At 47.6% G+C, this 22,506-nt stretch overlaps 2 protein-coding genes and 1 non-coding gene across 3 annotated transcripts; 1 reads left to right on the forward strand and 2 right to left on the reverse strand.

The window, feature by feature from the left end:
- Positions 1-6: 6 nt before the first annotated feature.
- Positions 7-6,859, forward strand: SMPDL3B (sphingomyelin phosphodiesterase acid like 3B). The gene is made up of 7 exons (XM_005428710.2): positions 7-111; positions 1,496-1,593; positions 2,119-2,262; positions 2,782-2,954; positions 3,100-3,280; positions 3,864-3,997; positions 4,988-6,859. The coding sequence occupies exons 1-7, from the start codon at positions 68-70 to the stop codon at positions 5,372-5,374; spliced, it is 1,161 nt and encodes a 386-aa protein (XP_005428767.2). The 5' UTR covers positions 7-67; the 3' UTR covers positions 5,375-6,859.
- PPP1R8 (protein phosphatase 1 regulatory subunit 8) lies at positions 6,251-21,740 on the reverse strand. Its single transcript, XM_014310220.2, has 7 exons — positions 21,737-21,740; positions 14,876-14,931; positions 12,544-12,697; positions 11,736-11,956; positions 10,829-10,973; positions 10,488-10,552; positions 6,251-8,728 (listed from the first exon to the last, which is right to left on the reverse strand). The coding sequence occupies exons 1-7, from the start codon at positions 21,738-21,740 to the stop codon at positions 8,375-8,377; spliced, it is 999 nt and encodes a 332-aa protein (XP_014165695.2). The 3' UTR covers positions 6,251-8,374.
- On the reverse strand, positions 13,133-13,287 carry LOC115948741. Its single transcript, XR_004082525.1, has one exon.
- Positions 21,741-22,506: the final 766 nt, after the last annotated feature.

Here is a 22,506-nt window from a genome sequence, read left to right on the forward strand (position 1 = left end):
TGCCGGGCCCTGGGGCAGCTACGTGTGCGATGCGCCCTGGAGCCTGCTCCGCTCGGCCGCCCGGGCCATGCGAGCCCGCCTGGCCGCGCCCGACTTCGTGCTCTGGACCGGGTGAGAGCGGCCGGGCCCGCCTGAGGGACACCGGGGCTGGGCGGGACAAGGGCGGTGTGACCCGTACGGGCTCGTGGTGTGTGTGGCGGGGCTCTTTCCATGGCCTTTAGAAAGGAGAGGGCAGAACGTGCCTTGTAATGCAAAACGGGTTTGGAGGAAAGTACAACCCCAGCGAGGGCGCTCGACACTGGCAAGAAGCTCGTGGCAGTGAGGTGACAAAAGGATCACAACTCCCTGTCCGTCCTTTGTGCATTCTGTGTGATCCCACAGTGAGTCCGAGTACCTGAAATGCCCAGGGGAAGGAGCTGTGGGCTGTGTCCGTGCATCCAGCCCTGCTGGTCAGAGCGGTGGGAACAGAGCACTGTAAACCAGCTTACAGCATTTCTGTGGCTGCAATGAGGCACCTGCAGACCTGGCTCAAGAAGGGACAGTTCTGCTTTAGGAGTCAGAGGAATTTCCCCAGTGGAGGATGTTCTCTCCTGGTGTGGTTTCCAGGGGTGTTCCCTGTCCTACGGGAGGCCTCAATAGCACTTACAGATGGGAAAAGCTTTATTTTGCATGGTGGTTGTGTGTATGATCCTTCTTCTGATAGCGTAGCCTCAACTTGCTGTAACCTCCAGTTCCAGTTTGCAGGGCTGTTGCTTGTCCCATGTTTTCATTTGCTGTCCCTGCAGGTGCCTGTTCCTACTTAAATGCACTTATTGGTTCTTGTGACCTTATGTTGAGTATTCTTTTTCTCTCAAGCAATTTTCCCCAGTCCTCCGATTTTGAATGTTCTCCTTTCTCTCCAGTGGACAGCCCAGCATCATCTACAAATGCTGTAAGCATGTTAATGCAAACACAGACATGGAGCAGCCCTGGACTGCTGCCTTATAGAGGCATTTCCTTGTTTTATGGTGTTCACAACTGTGCAAACAGCTCTGCTTCACTATTGCAGATCAGATGCCCTCAGATTGCAAAGTGCTGACCCTTGCAGTGTTTCCAGGTGCCTGTGACACACCCCAAAGCAGGGTGCACAGGGGTTTTAAGGTGAAGTGAATCCTGGAATCAAAGAGTATCCTGAGTTGGAAGGGACCCAGAAGGATCATGGATTCCAGCTCCTGGCCCTGCACAGACACCCCAACAATCCCACCCTGTGCATCCCTGAGAGTGTTGTCTGAACACTCAAGTTTGGAGTGGAGCTCAATTTCCCTGTGAGCAATTTCTTGAAACTCCCTCAGCGTCTTGGCCAGGCAACATAGCACTGACTTCTGCACCCAAAAGCTTAAACTTTCTCTCCTGGGAGGCTCAGAGAGGAGTTGGCAAGTTTCTCTGCCTTGCTCATTGCTGGAAGCACAGGCCCTGTTAGTCCCAGACAGTGACTGTGCTGCTTCTCTTTTTGTAGAGATGACACTCCCCATGTCCCCAACGAGCAGCTCGGAGAAGAAAAGGTTCTGCACATAATAGCAAATCTGACTTCTCTGATAAAAGAGACATTTCCAGGTAGGATTTGAGGGGATGAGAAGGGGAGAGGGGCATAGAGACTCATGGGAAGGGTTAACCAGGATGGAGAAACAACAGAATTGGGACAGGGAAGGGCACAGAAGGGACTTGTTTGATGGCTTCAATTCTGCTGTGCCATACAGCTTTGATGCACACTCATGTTTCAAGTTAGCTCACTCAGGAGAGAGGAAAACAAAGGTTTCTGTCATTAGTAATGAAGGCAGAAAAGGCTGCAGGACACCCTCAGACAGAACCTGTGTCAGCAGGGGGCAAGGAGCCTTACTGCTGGTGACAGCTCAGTCACTGGGCTGTGGGTGCCTTGTCCCAGGGGTGGCTCAGAGCTGTGTGGTGCCCTGGGGCAGAGGATGGTTGGCCTTGGCAAAGCTCTCTTCCCAAGGCTGGGAGTGCCTCAGGGAGCTCAGAGGGGCCCTGAGCTCCCTGCCCTGTGCCTCTGCAGCCCTGAGCTCCCTCCCCTGTGCCTCTGCAGCCCTGACCTCCCCTGTGCCTCCTTGACTCTGCCCCCAGGTACCAAGGTCTATGCAGCAATGGGCAATCATGACTTCCACCCCAAGAATCAGTTTCCTGGGAAGGAGCACAGGATCTACAACCAAACAGCAGAGCTGTGGCGGCCCTGGCTGAGTGATGCCTCCCTTCCTCTCTTCAGAGCAGGTCTGGCACCACTGGCTTGTGTTCAGAGCATGCTGGGGATATGAGGAGGGGTAGGAGAATACCATGAATAATTTTCCTTGCTTTTCTGCTCCGAGCAGCAGTATTCATAGAGGATTTGCAGAGGTAGGGTCCAATTTAATGCTGATTTCTGTCTTGGAGCTCTGCTTGCAAGAGAAGTCTCTTCTGCCATTGTCAAGTTACTGGAAAGAACACAGAGTGGTGACCTGCAGAGGGAGGAAAAATACCTTTAAAGGTAGCAGCTGGTGCTGGGGCTCTCCAGAGCTGCCCAGCTCCTGGTGCTGCCCGTTGTACCCATTCAGGTCTCCCTTCACTGGCAAGAGACACACAGGGAGGAGTCCAAATCCACATCCTGGGGTGCTCAGGGCACTGTCCCAGGCAGTGACCCTGCTGTGGCTGCTGCTGAGGAGAGCAGAGAGAGGTGGAAACAAAGGGATCTGGGATCACAGCCACCAGTGTGAGCAGATCTCCAGCTCTTCCTCTGTTGGTTGCATTTTTAAGGAGCTTTCTACAGTGAGAAGCTGCCTGGCCCAGGGATGAGGGGACGGATGGTTGTCCTCAACACCAACCTCTACTATGACCAGAATGATGAGACAGCTGGTGAGGAGGATCCTGGGGGGCAGTTCCAGTGGCTGGAAGAAACACTGACCAACGCCTCCAGAGCAGATGAAATGGTATTAAAAGGACTGAAAAAACAACCTGGGCTTCTCCCCAGCCTGGAAGCTCCTCCTGCTCTGCTCCCTCTGGGTGCAGCTGCAGCTGGCTGGTGCTCTGTGGGTGCTGTGGGCTCTGTGCTCAGGGCAGCTCTTGCTTCTGTAGGTTTACATTGTGGGGCATGTCCCTCCTGGCTTCTTTGAGAAGAAAAGGGGCAAGCCCTGGTTCCGGAGGGGCTTCAACGAGCGCTACCTGGGAATTGTGCAGAGGCACCACAGGGTGATCGCTGCCCAGTTCTTTGGGCACCATCACACTGACAGCTTTCGTATGTTCTACAGCCACACAGGTACCTGCTCTGGTCACCCAAGCACTTGTGTGACAGCTCTGACAGCTCTCAGAATCACTGTCCATGAGAGCTTTTAGTGGCTGTTGGCTGAAAGCAGCTAAGAAGCCAGCAAAAGCATCTGACATGCTTCAGACAGTAAGAGGCAAAAGTGGTTCTCATCTCTACCCCCAGTCTGTAGCTCCTCTCTCCTTCCTATTCACCCTCAGATATTGTTGTTTCCCCTCTATGCCTGGCAGCTTCTTGCCTGTTCTCTCTTGAGGGGTTTGGGTATTGCTGAGGGAGCAGTGCTGAATCTCTGTGTGTGTGGGGTGCTCTGGGTGAACACCTTTGCAGAGTGTGGTTCCCTGGCCACCCTCACTGCAAGTCTTTGCCAGCACTGGAGAGCCCATTGCTGGCTGCAGCAGCCCTGTGCTCAGTCCCCAGTGTTGTTCCACATGTTAATCTTTGTGTGGGGGGTGGTACAGGGAGCTGGGGACAAAGGTGCTGTCAGCAGTGCAATCTGCTCCAGGTGCTCACTGTGATGGGGACAGGGTGTGGGACAAGCCATGGTCTCCATCACAGCTTGCTTTGCATTTCTGTCAAGGTGCTCCAATCAATGTCATGTTCCTGGCCCCTGGAGTGACTCCCTGGAAAACAACATTACCTGGAGTGAGCAATGGAGCCAACAACCCTGCCATTCGGGTGATTGACTATGATCAGGACACCCTGCAGGTCTTGGTAGGGGACCCCTGTGTGCACCACACTGCAGCTCTGGGACAACTTTAATTCCCCCTGTAGTCAGAACAGGCTTTTCAGGATTTCTCAGTGCACAGAGGCTGAGTGGCTGTGTGGGAGAGGACTCTGACCCAGGATATTTCAGCTTTGTGTCTGGCACAAAGATTTAGTTGGAGCACCAGTGAGTCAAAGTGTGGCCCTGGCAGGCAGTGCATCCTGCTGGGATGAGTTCCCCTGGGCAGGTCAGACAGTTTTTGTGGTGTTCTTCATGTCCTTAATGAGTTTGACACTTGCTTTACTCCCCAGATAATATAGATCACAGAACTACTCTTTGAATAACAGACTTGTCAGACCCCCTCCAAAACATTTAAAACATCTGAAAAATTACTTGTGTCCCTCTGAATTGAGGTGAATTGTAGGGGCAGCTTCTGTTTCCCATCTCTTGTTTGCCAAGAGGTGGAAGATGGGTGCTTGTGCTCTCCTTTGTAGTGGATGAAGCTCTCTATAGTTGCTCTGTTTACATGTTTATAGCATAGAAGTGAATGCTAAGATATGCTGTGCAAGGCTGAGGAGTCAGTGAAGCAGAGAGAAAAAGGGCAAGAGACTGAGAACAGCTGTGAAAAACTTGATTCTTCTGTTTGTTCACAGTTGAGAAGATAGCATTGCTCAGTAACACTTGTGTATCTCTTGCTTCTGCTGCTGGGCAGTGTTGATAGTAACTGACTGATGTCTGAACAGGCCAGGCTCAAAGCTTCTGGTGTTTGGAGGTCAAAGCCAAGCAGAGCAAAGCCACCCCTCCAGCCCTTAGGGAACAGGCTCTGTTTGGGGTGGTTCTGGATGGTCTCACCTGAGGTGTCCCCAGGTGCCCCTCTGGGTAGGAAGCCCCATCAAGGGCAGCTGGGCCCTTGGGGTGGGGGCCAAGCCTGACTCAGTGTCTCACCCAGGGCCAATCTTGTCCTGGTGTCTCCCCAGTTCTGTTTTTCTCTCCCTCAGGATATGGTGACTTACTACTTGAACCTTACTCGTGCCAACACGATGGCCTCAGCAGAGTTCCCAGAGTGGGAGGAAGAGTACAGGCTGACAGAAGCCTTCCAGGTCCCTGATGGCTCTGCAGACTCCATGCAGACAGTGCTGGAGAGGATCTCCAGGGACCCCCAATACTTGCAGCTGTACTATGAGTTGAACTCTGCCAGGTATGACCTGGAGCTGTGCCAGCATGAATGCCGTGTGGATCACCTGTGTGCCATCAGGGAAATCGATTTTACAAAGTATGATGAGTGTGTGAAAACCAACAGCTCTGCCTCTGCTGCCAGCAGTGTTTGGCTTTTGGTTTTCTGCATTTTCTTAGGATTTCTCAGTCCTCAGCAAGTGCTGGGATAGCCAAGAGCAAGAGAAAAGGAGGAGGGCATGAGATCACACTACACTGCATGGGAATTGGTGATTTTGGCTTTGAGAACTTGCTTGGAAAACAGGACAAAATTGTCAATGTTTACTAAAAGCCCTGTGATGCTGATTTGGAATTTTCTAGAGATGTGTGAAGAGCAATGTTTTTGCCAAAGTGTTTGTGCCAAAGTGACTACACCAAGGAGTGTCTCCCCTCTGCTAGGACTGCTGGGGCAGCCTCACAAATGAGATGAAGACCAGGCCTCCCTGTGGGCATGAACTGCCCAGGGCTGAGGGTAGGGAGCTGCCATGTGTTCCAGAGGCTGCTGCCAGCATTCCTTGTTTTGGCACACACTTTTGCAAGTCTGCCTAGCTGGTGACTCAGGAAATCTTGCTGTGGTGGCTTTGTTCCACAGCAGCCTGTGGCTGTTGAGCAAAGCGAGGTGGGCTGGGGTGACAGCCCAGGGCAGGCTGCAGATCAGTGACAGGGGATGGTGCATCAGCCTGCCCAAGGCCTCACTCTGTCAGAGGAGCAGGCTGAGCAATGAGAGAGCAGAGCTGGGCTCTGGAGTACAACTTACAAAGAGGATTGTGCCAGAACCAGATAAAACTCGACTTGGACAACAAAGGCAGCCACTGTTCAAAATCCACTGCTAAGTGTCACTTGTGTACCAAAGTGCAGCACAAGGCAGCAGAGCAGCTCACAAGCAAAGCAGCTGGGGCACCTTTAGGAGCTGCAGCCTGAGGCAGCCCAAGGCCAAGGCCTGCAGGGAGAGGGGCACTTTGCCATGGCAGCATCCTCCCCTGAGCCACAGCACCACAGGCAGGCTCAGCTGTACCAGTGCACACTGGAACGAACACACTACACTCTCCAACCTGGCAAAATCTGCATTTAATTTACAACATAGTAAAGGTTACAGGTAAAAAGCTCAACAGAAGTGTGAAAAGGCCTATTACATATTACACAAGTGTACAAATGTCTGTACAAAGCCCCTCAATGTTCCTGTCCCCTCGTGGCCAGCTGTGGCCTCTAAGCTCTGAAATAATAAGAGCTGGTTCAGAGTCTGAGAGGAGAAGAGCTTTAAAAAATGAGCAGTGAAGTTTCCCTTGTCAAGAAAAATCTTGCAAAGAGCCACTTGCAAAAAAAATCCCAAAAACCCCCCAACCCACCCCTCTTCCCCCCAAAACAAAACAAAACAAAAAAAAAACAAAAAGAAGGAAACCTGCTCAACTTTTGTTTGTCCTGACTAGTCTTACTCTAAAGAGTTGCCTTCAGAAAGCAACTGGCTGGGAAATGAAAATCTTAGAGGCCAGACTAAAGAGGAAGATTTTGAGTTATTGTGGGAGCACTGGGAAGCAGAACAAATGCCCAACAGCTGAACCATCAATGGCAACTTAAACACAGAGCAGCACAGCTGGATCAGGGAGCAGGTGCTGAATCCACACAAGGAACAGTCTGAGCTAGATGTGATGGTGTGGAGAGGGAACAGAGCAGTCTCTAAAGCCATGGCTCTTGTGAGCTGGGCGGCTGCCTGCTGCCACCTCAGGGACATGATAGAAGCAATCACTGCAGAGCAGAACTCACAGATTTTGGGGCATCTGTCTGAAACGGGTCTGGTGCATCCAGCATCCCATCTCACTGGAACACAGCACTGATCCAGCACCATCCCAGCTCCCTGGAACACAGCACTGATCCACCATCCCATCTCACTGGAACACAGCCCTGCCCCAACAACCTGGCACTACCTCCCCAGGTACCTGCAGTCCTGCACACAGTGAACAGCCAGGTACATGCTCTCATTTCAGTGCACATTTCCTGGATCCCCCAAACAGCAAAGGAATGTGGCTTGCAGCTGAACTGCATTAGAGTGTGTACAAAAATCCAGAATAAACTTAAGAATAATAAAGCTCTGGCCTTACCCTGCATAAAGTACAGCCACAATATGTTTGAGTATGTGAATAATTTTTAAATATAAACCCAAGGAACTAAAGGGCTTGAGCAACAACCCAAGTCCACTGAGAATCCCTATTCTGGCTCTCAGTAGCACTCAATTCTCACCTGCAGTTCCCAGCAGCCAAAATATTAGTGTGTGGGGAACATGCCAGTCCTCCCAGTTTTTTGTCTTGATGAATCTCATATACTCTAAACTTAAAAGTTCCATTTGCAAATAAAAATGAAACTATTTAAGTTACAGGGGCCACCAAGTCTAAAAGAAACGTCACTGTGTTAACTTCACCCTGAGTTATCCAGGGAGTCACTATGGCACAGTGCAGACAGTGCCTGATCCTGTTGGATGCCCCAACTGTTTGCACTCTGTATCCATCCCACAGACCCCATTCTGCAGCGCTGGAACAAAGCTAAGGAACCCAGCTGCTTCCCTGGTTATCCATCTCAAAACTCATGGCTCATGGGATGATCTAGTGTTTATGTGGAAATCAAAACAAGCTGTAGCCAAACTAAAAAAAATAATAATAAAAAAGACAATGCCCCACATTGGTGGGGTTTCGAAAATATAAAAAAATAAAAGCTGACCTATATTCTGCAAGTTTTACAACTCCTTCCAATGGCATTCTGCGAGGCTTGGCCCCACAAACATTTCCTCTTGACAGAGCTGCCCTGCTGTGAGAATGTCCAGCAGGAGCAGTGTCACCAGAGCGAGCCCAACACTGAAATACATGGACCTGCAGGGTCATGCCATAAGTGATAATGAAATTGTGTGACTGCCCCTTTGACTTGTGGATCCAAACTCAGCACAAAGACCTCTGGGACAGTGTGGCTAAGAAAAGGCTTGTAGGGGTTTTGGTTCAAAAGGAGAAGGGAGCTGTATTTTTTTTTTTTATAACAGACATATAAAAACATTTGAAGACAGATCTTTAAAGGATATTTCACTCCTCCAATCTTGGTATTACATCTGTTAGGACACTGAAATTTTAAAAAGACGATACCGCACATGAAAAGTTTCTGGAGTTGTGACTCCTACCCTCCCTCAGCCCAGCTCAGATCAGCAGGGACGGGGTCGGCTTCTTGCCCGGCCAGGCCTCCTTGGCGTATTTCTTCTTCTTGGGTTCATTCACAGCTTCAGGGTTGAAGACAGCGGGGTTTGGAGCTGGGTTCATGTTCACTGTGGAGGGCACAACTGGAGTCAAGTCCACATCGGGGGCGAGGTTGGGGTAGGGCATGGGCAGCCCCCCGATGAGCGCGGTGCCGTGGACGCTGTGGGGCTGCGAGCCGGCCTCGCTGTGGGTGGGGGGCAGCCCCCCGTAGAGCCCCCCGCTGTAGGGGAAGCTCTGCATGCGCCGCGACGCCGACTCGTCCGTGGGCAGCGAGCCCGCGTTCTCCAGGCGCTTCTTCTGCAGGCAGGAGCAGTTAGAGAGTTACTCACAGTGCATGGAGCCATCAACCTGCCTCAACTGGGTGCCAAGACCGTTTTCTGTTCTGGTGTGATTTCAGGGTTTACCTCAGAACCCCGGGTCCCTGCCCTGAAGATTCCCTCCCAGGTGTGTCAGTCACCTCTCATTTCCCCTCCCAGAGCTGTCTGTCAATCCTGGAATTCCAGAAGTGATTGGCAGATTCAAAGGATGCCCTCTACCCCTGGGGGCCATTGGGCCATCCAGGTGTCCTTTGTCCCTCTGTCCCTCCCCTCCTGTCCCCGCTTGGTCATCGCCTTAAAGCTTCTCTGCCAGAGGGAAACCTGAGGAGCAGCCCCTGATATGGGGGGAAGCTCCATCCCAGCACCACCAGAGCTCCTGCAGGCCTGGACTTGTCTGCACGGGCCCAGCTGCAGCACCCAGCCAGCCCAAAGTGTCTGTGGGGTGGAACACCACACACCAGCCAGCCCAAAGTGTCTGTGGGGTGAAACACCACACACCAGCCAACCAAAAGTGTCTGTGGGGTGAAACACCACACACCAGCCAACCAAAAGTGTCTGTGGGGTGAAACACCGCACACCCAGCCAGCCCAAAGTGTCTGTGGGGTGGAACACCACACACCAGCCAACCAAAAGTGTCTGTGGGGTGGAACACCACAGCTGCTGCTATTTGGCTCAGCAGCAAGGGCCAGACAAGCTCAGGCATGTCCTGTCCAGCTGTATTGGTAATATTCCAATAGTTTTCCCCAGGAGGCACCTAAATCTGCCACATACGAAGTGCCAACAGACCATGTCCCAGTCTTTGTCCTACAAGGTTTCCTCTGGGTTCCCTTGAAAACCACAACAATAACTCTTAGAGGCACACAGTGCAGGAAGGGAGACAAAAGCTGACACTCAGGTGAAGTCTGAGCACCTCTTCACCTCCTTTCCACTCCTGCCAATCTTGAGCTCATCCTGAACAAAGACCGAGTGGGTCACAGAATGTCCTGGGTTGGAACAGACCCACAAGGCTCACTGAGTCCAACTCCTGGCCCTGCAACAACACCCCAAGTCCCACCCTGTGCCTGAGAGCATTATAACACAAACCTTCCCTCCCCCACAGAAAGAAACTGCTACTTCTAGATCACTTGGGTAATTCTGCTCCTGATCATTGGAATCTTCTCCTGCAGTTTAGGTTTATGGAATATTATCCTTCTCCACATGATGTTATTTAGTCTATACCAGCAACAAGTGAAATTGCTGTTACACAGTGGCTTAGCTGCTCTGAAGCTCTGCAGATCTTTCTATTCCCTTGCATACTCCAATTAAACAGAAAACTGGCAACACTCTCATCTTGGAGCAAAGCCTAAACCTGCTTGTTCTAGTACACAAATGTATGAAACATCAAACACAATATTTAAATAAACAAACTCTCATTTTTCCCTTCTATTTTCCACATTTCTCACAGTTTTATCTGACACCTGGAACTAATGCACTAGATTTCTAGAAAGTGTTTCTTCATGGGAGGAAAAAAAATCACCATTGATCCCATGTGCTATTAAAGAAAAAAAGCCAAAGCTGGGTTCAAAGGGAAATGCTCAAATTTGCTAAAAAAGACAACTGTGAAACACAGACATCACTTCTGCCTAGCAATGAAACACCTCCCATGTGGGAGCATTCTGTTTCTAAGGTGCAATTCACAAATCATAAAGTGAGTTCATCAATGTAATGTGCTAATGAGAAAGTTAGGAGTCACCCCATACCTTAACAGGGACCACTGCTGTCTGTACCATGTTCCTGAACCGCCCCACAGACGGGTCCACGTCCTCTGCAAAGAAACAGGGATGACTGTGAGCACAACCTGTGAGCACAACCTGTGATACCTTCAGTGAACACAACCAGAGATGCCATCAGTGAGCACATGGGAAAAAAAACCTCTGTGGGGTAATGTAGGAATGTACCCCCTGTTGATGGAGTGATCAAATTATTCTTTGTCTCCTTTAAAAGGAAAAAAGCCCAGAAGTTTCTCTCCTCAATTAGGTAAAGAACACCTCATAGGACCTTAGAGACTTCACCTCAAACCCAAGGACAGCAAGTTCCTTACCTGGATTGATGATCTCATCATCATCACTGAACGTCACTCTGGAGTTCTTCCGCTTTCGCTTTGGCCTCTGGATGTCCAAGTTCCCCTCCTCAATGGTCAGTGTGGAGATCCTTTTGTTGTGGGCTGTATTAAACTCTGTCAGATTCTGCAGAAAATTTAGAAACAAATGAAGTCTGACTTAATCACATGACTGTGCACATCAGAAGATCACAGGACATTGTTTAGTTTCAACTTCAGCGTTAGATTTATAGACCTGATGATCTTAAAGGTCTTTTCCTAAATGATTCCATGACTAAGCAAATGAGGGGGGAATGCTGTCCTTGCTGGAAATGCCATCAAGGCACTGTGCCATCATACTTGTGGTGTTTGTGAGGGTCCTCAGGATGAGGTGAGAGGTGAGAATCTGACTCCAAGCTCTCAGAAGGCTGATTAATATAATATAATATAATATAATATAATATAATATAATATAATATAATATAATATAATATAATATAATATAATATAATATAATATAACATAATATAATATAATATAATATAATATAATATAATATAATATAATATAATACAATATAATATAATGTTATATTATATTAATATTATATTACATTATATTAATATTGTACTGTATTGTATTGTATCGTATCATATATCATGCTATACTGAAACTATACTAAAGAGAAAAGATACATCAGAAGGCTTGACAAGAATGAATAATAAAAACTTGTGACTCCTCAGAGCCTTGACACAGCTGGACCATGATTGGTCATTAAATTAAAACAATTCACATGCTGGATAAACAATCTCCAAATCACATTCCACAGCAGCAAAACAGGGAGAAGCTGAAGGAGAAGAAATCCTGGCGAAGGGATTTTTCAGAAAGCATCATGGTGACATATACTCACGTCCAGTTCTGTCTCCTCCTCTGGCAGCCCCAGCAAACCCTTCAGCTCCTCATCCTCACCACCCATCTTCTCATCCCCCTTCACTGCTGAGGGCAGCGTCTGGGGCTTCTCTCGCAGGGTGTAGGCGCGCGTGGAGGCGCCGAAGGAAACCGTGGAGTCGATGGGGATCTGCTGGGGCTTGTGAGCTTCCAAACGGATGTGGCCCAAGAATGTGCCATGTGCTGGGGATATCAAAATGCAAAATAGTTTGCTGAGCTTGGGATCATGGTACTCCAGTTCAAGTTTGAGAATCTCAGAAATTGTTCCAAGGTACAAGGCACTGAGGTACTGCTGAGAGCATCAGCTATGTAGATCCACGATGTCACAAACTGAGATAACACACACCAGAAGTCCTCAGAAAATCACTGGAAATAAACTACAAACACCTTTTACTTTCTGTATTCCTGCAGGTCCCAATGTAGTGTCTGGATAGTGCAAGAAAACACCTGACAGGTTTTACACCTTGGGAAATCACCCTCAAAAGCCAAGGCTTCACTAAAATTGTGATGGCATGGTCAAGACACTTTCCTCCTCTCCTCTGGCCTCTTACAAGTTAGAAATGTTTGAAACACCCAGTGAGGCAGCTGTAGGCTGACTGGAGCAAGCACTCCTTTGACCTAACCCTCATATTTCCCTACAATGCAAATTCAAATTATATCCATTTGCCCACAGTGCAGACAACAATGGAAAGGGAAAAAGTATCTCAGATTCAGAATGTTTAAGCACTGAAGTATAGCTCTTCTGTCTGGTTAAATGCCACACTACTTACTGCTGTTCAGATCTATGAGGAAAACCCTCTTGAGATGTTTGTGATAGACCAAGGCAGCATGGACCCGAGAGCAAGACTGGTGGTCAATGGTAAAATCACACAGATCAGGATTTCTCCCAAAGAGATAGTATTTCTTCTCATCAATGATGAGTTTCTGAGGTAGAATATCAAACAGAGAAGCATATTAGACTCCTAGAATCTTTTGGAACTTCCTGAAAAAAATTCAAGAACATGAATAAATAGAGCAAATTCAAGACAAAGCATCAACAGCTCATCAATATTTCAGTTTATTCTGGCACTGTTAAAATACATGAACTCAAGTCTGCTCCACAAACACTGATCAGCTCTGCAAGCAGTTACTTCACAATTTCAGTTACCATAAAAACTGATCAAACCATTTCTCATTCTTGCCCACAACTGAAACCAAAAGCATCCTGTAAGTTTTCATTTGCACCTGTTACACACAAACAATACTGCCCTGACTGGGGAACACTTCCAAGAGATTTTGCAAAGACACAAATTCATGGAAGTTACTGCAAGAAATAAGATAATTTTATTGCCTTTAATTCAAGGCAACGTTTCTAAAATGTTCTGTGCCTCTGAGCTATAACCCAGTGTCTTTCTTCACACACTGAGCTTAAACACTGCATGGCTTGTTTTGCTGTTGCACTTTGCAGACCCAGCAATCACAGGGTGTCCCTGCAGAGGCTGGGACACTGATGGCTCGGTTAGTATCAAGTGCTCAATAACCCCCAGGATTTAACAATGCTCCTCCTTGGTTACTGCTGCCTACCAGAAAAGACAAAACTGAAAAACTCTGCCACCTGTATTGAGCAGGGAAACAAACACAAGGATCACATCCAAGTGCTGTTTGGGTCAGTGCTAGAGGATCTTGCAAGAATCTTTAAATTAGTGGCAATGGTACCTACCAGCAGCAGTTTTTCCTTCTAGATGAAGAGGAGGAGCTGAGGAAAACATGTGAGGGAAAACAACATGGTGGCACCAAGGGCAGTGGAGAAGGAGGGGAAGGAGGCGCTCCAGCTGCTGGAGCTGAGATTCCTCTGCTGGCTGTGGTGAGACCAGGGTGAAACAGCTGTGCCCCTGTAATCCATGAATCCATGGGGGAGGCAGAGATCCACCCACAGCCTGTGAGGATCCATGGGGAGGCAGAGATCCACCCACAGCCCATGGGAAAAGGGCTCACACTGGAGCAGGTGGATGCCAGAGAAAGCTGTGATCCAGTGGAGACCCAAATGGAGAGAGAAGGCCTTTTGCTTCCAAACTAGAGCAGCCCAGCCTGCACCCCATGGATGAGTGACCCACACCACAGCAGTTTTGGGAAGACTGTTTGCCCCTGGGAGGGACCCCATGGCACAGCAGAGAAAAGACTCCTCTCCCTGAGCACAGAGAAGATCTCAAGTGATGAACTGACCAAAACCCCCACGCCCCCACCAAATCTTCCTGTGCTGTCAGTGGGAAAGAGGGAAGGGTTGGGGGAAAAAAAAGGTGTTTTAAAGGCTTATTTTACTTCTTGTTAACCTCCTCTGACTCTGTTAATAATACATTTACCTTATACCTTTAAATTTGAACCTGTTTTGCCCTTAGAGTGGTTTTTTTCTCCCAATCCTCATCTCAACTCATGAGTCTTTCATTAATTTTTTCCCCTCTCCCCTGCCCAACTGTAGCAGGAGAGGACAAGTGAATGACTTTTGTGGGTGCCTGGCATTTGGCCAGTACCAAACCACTGCACCCAGACACATTTCTGTTTCAGTCAAGTTAGGAGCCTCTCCACACTGAAATACATTCACTGGTTTGGGTTCTCTCTGTCAACAATGGTAAAGAGACTTTTCTTTATTTATTACTTTCAGTGTGATATAAGACAAAATATGAAATAGAGAATGAGGTGGTGCTGTAATAAAAATAACTTCCTGTATCTGTGCTGATCACAACACTGCTCACAGATCCTGAATGTGGGAGGAAAAATCAAATCAAACTGTATTTCACACTGTAGGACAGAGCAGCACTCTTGCAAAATACAGGATGCCTGGTTAATCTGACTGTAATGAAAAATAAAAAAATAAACGGACCACACAGGTTTCTCAAGCAAGCAGTACAAAGGGAAGAGGTTTAACTGATGGAAGCCCTGCATGGCATGAGGCTGCCTTGCACAGGCAAGGGAAAAGTCACTTCATTCATTGTTTCAGAGGAAAAAAAACCTGATTTGAAGATAAGGAATACATGAGAGAAAGGAAATACTTATGAACAGGTGTGGAAAATAATGGGGAACGTTCTGCTGCTGATACACCAAATCCATCAAACCCTAACTCCATACCTCAATGAGTTTGTCTCCTTTGACTACATCCAGATGTAAGCCAGGTGGTGGTTTCCCTGCCCTAGAAAATAAAAGAAAAATATAGTATCAAAACATTTAATAAAAATTTTATTAGTATTAGAATTCCTTGAGCTACAGACCAAACCTACACAAATGTAAGCAGAAGCATTTTGGGGAAAATATGAAAATCCCATCATTTTCTTTTCATCCCTGCAGATTCCTTCTGACAACACATAAACCAGGAATATTTTATGGTAAGAGTAAAGGTAAAAGGACATGAAGCATCTCAGGCGTTACCTCTCCAGGTGAAAACCCTCTGATTTACACAATTATCAGAGCAAGTCCTGAGAGCACATGGTAGGAGATCTGCTGGGACTGTTTGCTGAAAAGCTCTGTTTCCTCATGTCACCCTCAAAATAGCACATCTCTGCCCTTGGCTGCTGAGAGGAACAGAAACTTCTACCACCTTTCCCCTCTAGGATGGTGATGGCAAAAACCTCCAAGGGGCTCTGCACACACCTGTAGCACTATAAAGTGCTGGGCAATAGCCAGTGTTCCTCCACACTCACCTGTGGAACACAGGGAGCACAGAACAGGCTGCAGCCCTAGAGGGACCTCTGGCAGCACAGCACAGCCCTGCCCTAGCACATTGCACACCAAGAGCAGCCCCACTGCTCCTGCTCAGCTCCTGGAGCAGATTCTCCTGTCTGCAGCATCATTCCCACCTGGGCAGAGGCAGCACAGAGGCCTGAGGGACTCAGCAGATCACAGCAAGGGGTGAACTCATGGAGGAGCAGGAACATATTGGGCACCTACAGTGCTCAAAGCCAGGTTGCTGCTGTGCCACCTGCACCACACAGGATCCCTCAGCTCTTGGCACCAAAGGATCTTGTTCTGCTCAGATAGCTCAGGATCTGCATCTCTAGGACTTCCTCACAGGTAACATCTCTGCTGCTGGAGCAGCTTTCCAGGCAGCAGCAGTGACCTGGTTCTTGGCTGCACTGCTGCCCTGCTGAGGAACTCTGCAGAGATCATGTTCCCATTCTGCTCAGGGCATGAGCCAGCCCAGGGAACAGTGACAATGGCAGTGACGTTCTCAGGGTGGCTGGAGAAGAAAGAAAGGTCACTGGTAGCTGAAGTTGTTTGCAGGCGTTAAATACAGATGTTCATGTTTCTGGGGTGTGCCTTACACTTATTGGTTTCTTCTGTGTTGCAAGATCAGCTCCCCTCAATAATTTCATGTAAGAACACAGAGTCTTGTTATTTCTACTTCATTTCTTTGCCAGGCATTTTCCTTTCTTGTTTCCAATCCATTACACCAGCCTGCCCAGACCTCTCTGGCTCTTTCTGAATTAACCACTTAGGACTTTTCATAAGTTTTCTTGTCAGGCCCTCTCAAAGACTGTGGATATACCATCCTAACAAGGATATGGTTAATTCTGACTCCTATTGTTTTGGATGAACAAACAGCAGCAGCCAAAGCAGAGGACACTAAACTCCAGCACAAGTGGTGAGTTCAGCAGTGAAATGGGATTTTGGTGATGTGGGGGACAGACCAGCAAGCAGAAATGCTTCCAAAGGTGGGACACAGTCTGTGAGATGAGCTGGAGTCCCTCCAGCACAGCCAGGGAAGCTTTTCCTCTCAGGTACTGATCGAGCAATTTACAGCCAGGCTACCCCTCAGTTGCTCCTGTGCTCCCTGCAGATCTCAGTGCTCAGCTTTCACTGGAACACAGGCTCCTTTCATGGATTCCTGTCCACTTCTCAGTGTTCCCTCTTTCTGCCTCTGAGCACTGGAAAACTTGTTCTCCCCCCTTCCTCTGAAATTGCCAAGCTCTGATTACTCTGCAACCCAACTTTTGGTAATTTTCACACACCAGCCTTACTCTGATCAAACATCAGCTACTTCCCCGTTTTTTTTTTCTCTTTCCAAACAGATAAACCTTTCAACAAATTCATTCTACAAGTCTCCTTGTTACTCAGTCTGGCCTCTGCTTTTCCTTTCAGTGATCTGTTCCTGGATACTCAGCCTGTCCTAACACATTTTAGCACTTCCCCCTGTACCTGTCAGGTCACAGGAGAGCCCCAGCACAGCTGAATCCTGTCTGATGCTCATGTTTTGCTATACACCAGCTCTGCTTTTTCATTGCCCCCTTTACTTTTAGTTCCATCCTTGCTCTTATTTTTACTCTGTCTCTACCCTCAACTTTATTTTCAACAGATAAACCAAGCTCAGCAGTATTACAAGGCAGTGCCTTCAACTGTGAATTAAAGTGATAGAAAAATCTACCTATACTCTTTTGGACTGTAGAGAATCCTTTCTAAACAGTATTTCCCCTATCTACCTATTCCTGCAAAACACTGAACACAGGAAGGTTGTAAATACTGATTATGATACCATGAAAACAAATTCACAGAAGTAATTTCTGATAGAAAACTCCTTTGGAACATTTTAAGTCAATGTCACAGTTCAGGCTGCCCAAGTTAGATACCTGAAAAGCCTTTTAATGACAAAAAGTAGAAAGATTTTTCAGTATTAAATTCAAAACCAATTAAGTCCAGAGCCACCAAAGATCAGAAGTAATGCCTGGATTTGGAAGTATCAGTTCCAAATTCAGTTCTTCACATGTTCTGCCGCACCAAACCTCACATCTCATAGATCAAGAAGTAAAACATGAAAGGAAATCTCTTGCAAAAATCTCCCAGAAGAAAGTTTGTTAGAAAACTGGCCTTATGCTGGTAGAGCAGAGCAGTTTTTTCCCATTTTATGCCCAATGTTAAAAAAGTCCTTTTCCACTAAACTAATTCCACTATGTGCTAAAATATCCACTAAACTAATTTTCCTGCACTGCTCTGAAGGATGAAGAATTACTTGAGGTCAGCAGATTGTCCTCTCTACAGAACACAAAGAGCCCTCAGCACAGCCCAAGGCCAACACTCTCCTATCACAACTTGGCTCCAGCACAAGTGCTTGTGTTTGAAAATGAGAAAAAAGCAATTCCTTCTGTACCTTGCAGATGGTGCATCACAGTCCCCAGTGCCTCCCCAGGGCAGCATCCTGCAAGTGACCTGAAAATAACTGATTTTTGATAACTGCAAATGCACTGACTGTGGTGGGCACTAGTTGAGTGAGTTTGACTGAGACCCAGGATGCTCTGCCTGCCTCATGAATCCTGAAACTCCTGGGAGAGAGTTCCAGGATTCAGAAGAATTAACAGAGAATTAACAGAGAATTAACAGAGCTGACTGGCAAGGAGAACAGGAGCATTCCCAGCTTGGGATTTCCCACATGTGGATTTGCTGGCCTTACAGAAGACATCAACTGCTTACAATGATCAGCAGTTAAATATTTACAAGGGACACCACTGAACAAAAGCAGGTTCCAGCACAGGGTTTTAAAAGATTTAAATACCTACAAGCAAAGAAATCTTTCTTCTGTACTAGAAACAGAAAATTGTGTTTCCTTGCTTTCTCCACCTCATGCTCCACAGGCCAGGCCTTGTCTCTGTAACAAAGATAAAGCATTTTGGAAAAGAAGGACAAGGCCATTTACAATTTGGAATGTGCCAAGTAAGAGAACTGAGGTTTTACAAATCAGGATCTCTTCCACAATGCAGACTCAATGCTGACATGCCAGCAGGGTTATAATGTCTATATCCAGCTGAAACTCAGCAGCCTGACTGATGTAAGTCACTACAAGAAATTTGGAATTGTTGCTATTAAGGACATAGACAGGACAGCCATAATTCTATTGTGTTAGTTTAAAATTAGGTCAATTATTTGGGTTCCTAAATGTGACTCAGAACCTAAATTTAGCCACTTCCTAAAAATCTTGGCCTCTGTGACTCATATACACACCTTCATGTCCAATTTCAAGGACAGGGTGGAATTTGCAGAGCTCTGGAGCTCATATTCTCCAGAAATCTGTGTAAAAGCATTGTCAGGAATAGACAGTTCTTGGCCAAAGAAACTAAAGAGAAACAATTTCTGCCTTCAAACAAACTATTTCTATTGTATGTCCATTGCAGGACAAACCTGACATCCTCACTACTGAGGTGTCAAAGAGAGTAAAGCAAGAGTCACAATTCCAAATACAAGTTACACTAGGACAAAAGGACAGGCAGGCAGTATCCACTAAACATCTGATCCCTTCAACCCCATACACCACATAACCTGTACCTCAGAGAAATCACTTTTACCACCTAAAGCCAGCTCAGAGGGTTTGCAAAAGTCTTAATCAAATTAAGATGTCTAATTGTTATCTGAAGACATTTTCTGATCTCATGGAATGGGTCAATATTAACTACAGGAAGTATTGGCACCCTCTTTATGCCAACTGTAAATGCACAGCCCAAATCTTGGCTCATGTACAGAGGAGTTACAGCACATGCAGAAACATGTTCTGGCATCAGCAAGGTGGCAACCACTGGGTTTCATCTGTCTGAAGTTTAGCTGCTGGAAACACAAGGAAAGAAAGAATAAATATTGTATGGATTATGAAGAAGCAACCTATAACAGCACAAAAACTAAATCAGAGCCACAATTTAAATCAGATAAAAACTGGAAATTTCAGTGCAGAAGTCTTTTCTGGAAATGGGGTACTCAGATACTATAGAATTATGGAAGAAGAGGTAAAATGATAGAGGCAAACCTCAAAAGCATGGGCAAGGAAAAAAGCTACTCCTTTGGATTATATCTAAGATGTATTTCTCACATGATTGGTGCTCACAGGTCCCAGCCAGCTTTCCTTAGAAGCAGGAAAATAAAAAGGTAAAAACAGTGATTCTGATTTTAATAAAGGTTGAGGAGACTGAAGATAATTCACTACAGAAGAATTTGGTTCTGACTGTGAAGCCTCTCTGCAATTCCATGCTCTTGGTCTCCCAAAGCTCCTGGAATGAAGCCCTCCAATGGTGCCTGCACAGGAGACTTTTTGGTGCTTGTGCAAGACCAGGCTTCCTGCAGGGTGTCTTTACATCCTGTTAAATCTGAGCTTTGATAACAGCACCATTGGTGCAATCCTGGCCCTGCAAAGCACCTCCAGTCTGGAGAATCCTACGTGGGAAAGGCCCAGACTGGTCCCACATCACACCTGTGCACTCTTTGCTTGGCTCTGAAAGGAACAAACACTTTAAACCCATGAGCTGGGAGCTGCAGCTCAGCAGATGTCAGCAGAAGGCATCCAGAGCTTTAGCATGAAATACACTCTGCAGAAAAATAACCAGAAATAAATAAATGCACCTGGCAGGAGAGCTCCTCACCTCCAGCATGGTTATCACCAGCCAGCACCACCCAACACTTGCCATTCTGGGTTCACTGCTCAGAACACAAACACTGTGACTGGAAGCTCTCCAGGCTGCCTTGCTGCTGCCTCACTTTTTTATTTTTCCTCTTTTGGGTTTCAAAAGCAGCATTAAGGACAAACACAAAGCTTTCACTGGTGTTAGCTGCCACATCTGCACGTGCCAATTGGACAAAATCAAACTGTCTCAGGCATTCCTTTACTTCACAGCTACAAACACACAAAAAATGGTCCCTAAAACCATTACAATGTGCAAACATACAACAGAGTCCAAGAAAAAATAAAAAGTTTCCTCACAATGTACAAGGAAAGAGTCCAGACAGGAACTTTGCTGTACTCAAGAACTATTTTGGAATATTATTGTAAAAGGACATTCAGGTTGCAATAAGTTAATTACAAAAAAATCTTAAAAATGTGAGAACAGAACAGGACCTGGCACCCAAAGACACTCCCCAGACCCCTGGGTTTGGATCATCTCCCAGATCCCACCTCATTTCTCATCCAGCACAACAGATTGTGCTTCAGAACCAAACCAGGGCAGGGACACAGAGAAACTCCCTCTGTCAGACCCTGCTAAAGACACAAGCCAGGTCCCTGAAGAGGCCCTCACAGTCACAGGTGTTACAGTTCTCTCCTCCAGATGGGATTTCTTTAGGAATTCATCTGCAATAGCATGCAAGCCACTGAGACTGAGCATTTTACAAGCTGGGTTTCCCCAGCTCCTCCCCCTACAGCTTTCAAAGGTACAAGTCACTCCAATTTACATGGAATACAATGCATATTGTGATCACTGTTGTATAAAAACGTTAGGGAAAAAAAAAGGATGATACTTCAAATTGCAAGCTGAATATCCAGAATAATTTTTGGCTTTATCTGGTTTATTGTGTCATCATCTCATGGAACACCATCCTGTCTCATGCAGATGTTTATTACTGTGTATGTTCAGCACAAATCAGACCCTACAATACATGAGGAATTCTCTTCCATGAGAAGGAGAAATGGCTTTGCCAACTAAAGCAGGCACTGAAAAACCAGCTCTGAATTAGAACACATGATCACTGTCACAAAGCACTGAGAGCCACAACACAGCTGGGTGAGCAGGGACAGCCTGGGCTCTGCAGGGACAGGCAGGGCTGGGCCACACAGCTCCAGCTCTCAGGCGCTGCGGGCTGCTTGTGGGATTTCAAACACCACAGTGCCCATCCCAGTGCCCAGGTACCCATCCTGGTACCCATCCCAGAGCCCATCCCAGTGCCCCGGTACCCATCCTGGTACCCATCCCAGTGCTCCTGTACCCATCCTGGTACCCATCCTAGTGCCCAGGTACCCATCCCAGTGCTCAGGTACCCATCCTGGTACCCATCCCAGTGTTCCCGTACCTATCCCAGTGCTCCTGTACCCATCCTGGTACCCATCCCAGTGCTGCTGTACCCATCCCAGTACCCATCCCAGTGCCCAGGTACCCATCCTGGTACCCATCCCAGTGCCCATCCCAGTGCTCCTGTACCCATCCTGGTACCCATCCCAGAGTTCCTGTACCTATCCCAGTGCTCTGGTACCCATCGTGGTACTCATCCCAGTGCCCAGGTACCCATCCTATTGCTGCTGTACCCATCCCAGTGTTCCTGCACCTATCCTGGTACCCATCCCAGTGCTCTGGTACCCATCCCAGTGCTCTGGTGCCCATCCTGGTACTCATCCCAGGACCCATTCCAGTGCTCCTGCACCCATCCTGGTACCCATCCCAGTGCTCCTGTACCCATCCCAGCGCCCAGGTATCCATCCCATGCTCCTGTAGCCATCCCAATGCCCATCACAGTGCTCCTGTATCCATCCCAGTGCTCTGGTACCCATTCTGGTTCCCTCCCAGTGCTGCTGCACCAATCCCATCCCATCCCAATGCTCCCACCCCATCCCATCCCATCCCATCCCATCCCATCCCATCCCATCCCATCCCATCCCATCCCATCGGCACCCAAAGAAGGCAGGAGAGCCCAGATCTCTTCAGTGACGATCCAAACACAGAACAAACGAACAAGGGCACCCCGATGCCAGGCTCTGCTCCCGCAGGAGGGCGAGGCAGGGCATTTTCAGGGCTCCCTTCCACCGCGGGCTCTCCCACCTCTAACCCAGCCCACGGTGGCGATGCTGCTTCTCCAGCACTCAGCCCTGACTCCTGAATCAGGCTAATAAAAACGCCAGCCTAGTTTCAGGCTGACAGATTTCCCGTACCGGACACACGCCCTGAGCAGGATATTTAATTCCTCCCACACCGCGGATTCTGTCTGAGCTCTTAGGAAAAGCCTCAGCACCCCAGGGAGCCCCAGGG

This window comes from Geospiza fortis, unplaced genomic scaffold, assembly GCF_000277835.1.
Source record: "Geospiza fortis unplaced genomic scaffold, GeoFor_1.0 scaffold115, whole genome shotgun sequence".
Taxonomy (NCBI): domain Eukaryota; kingdom Metazoa; phylum Chordata; class Aves; order Passeriformes; family Thraupidae; genus Geospiza; species Geospiza fortis.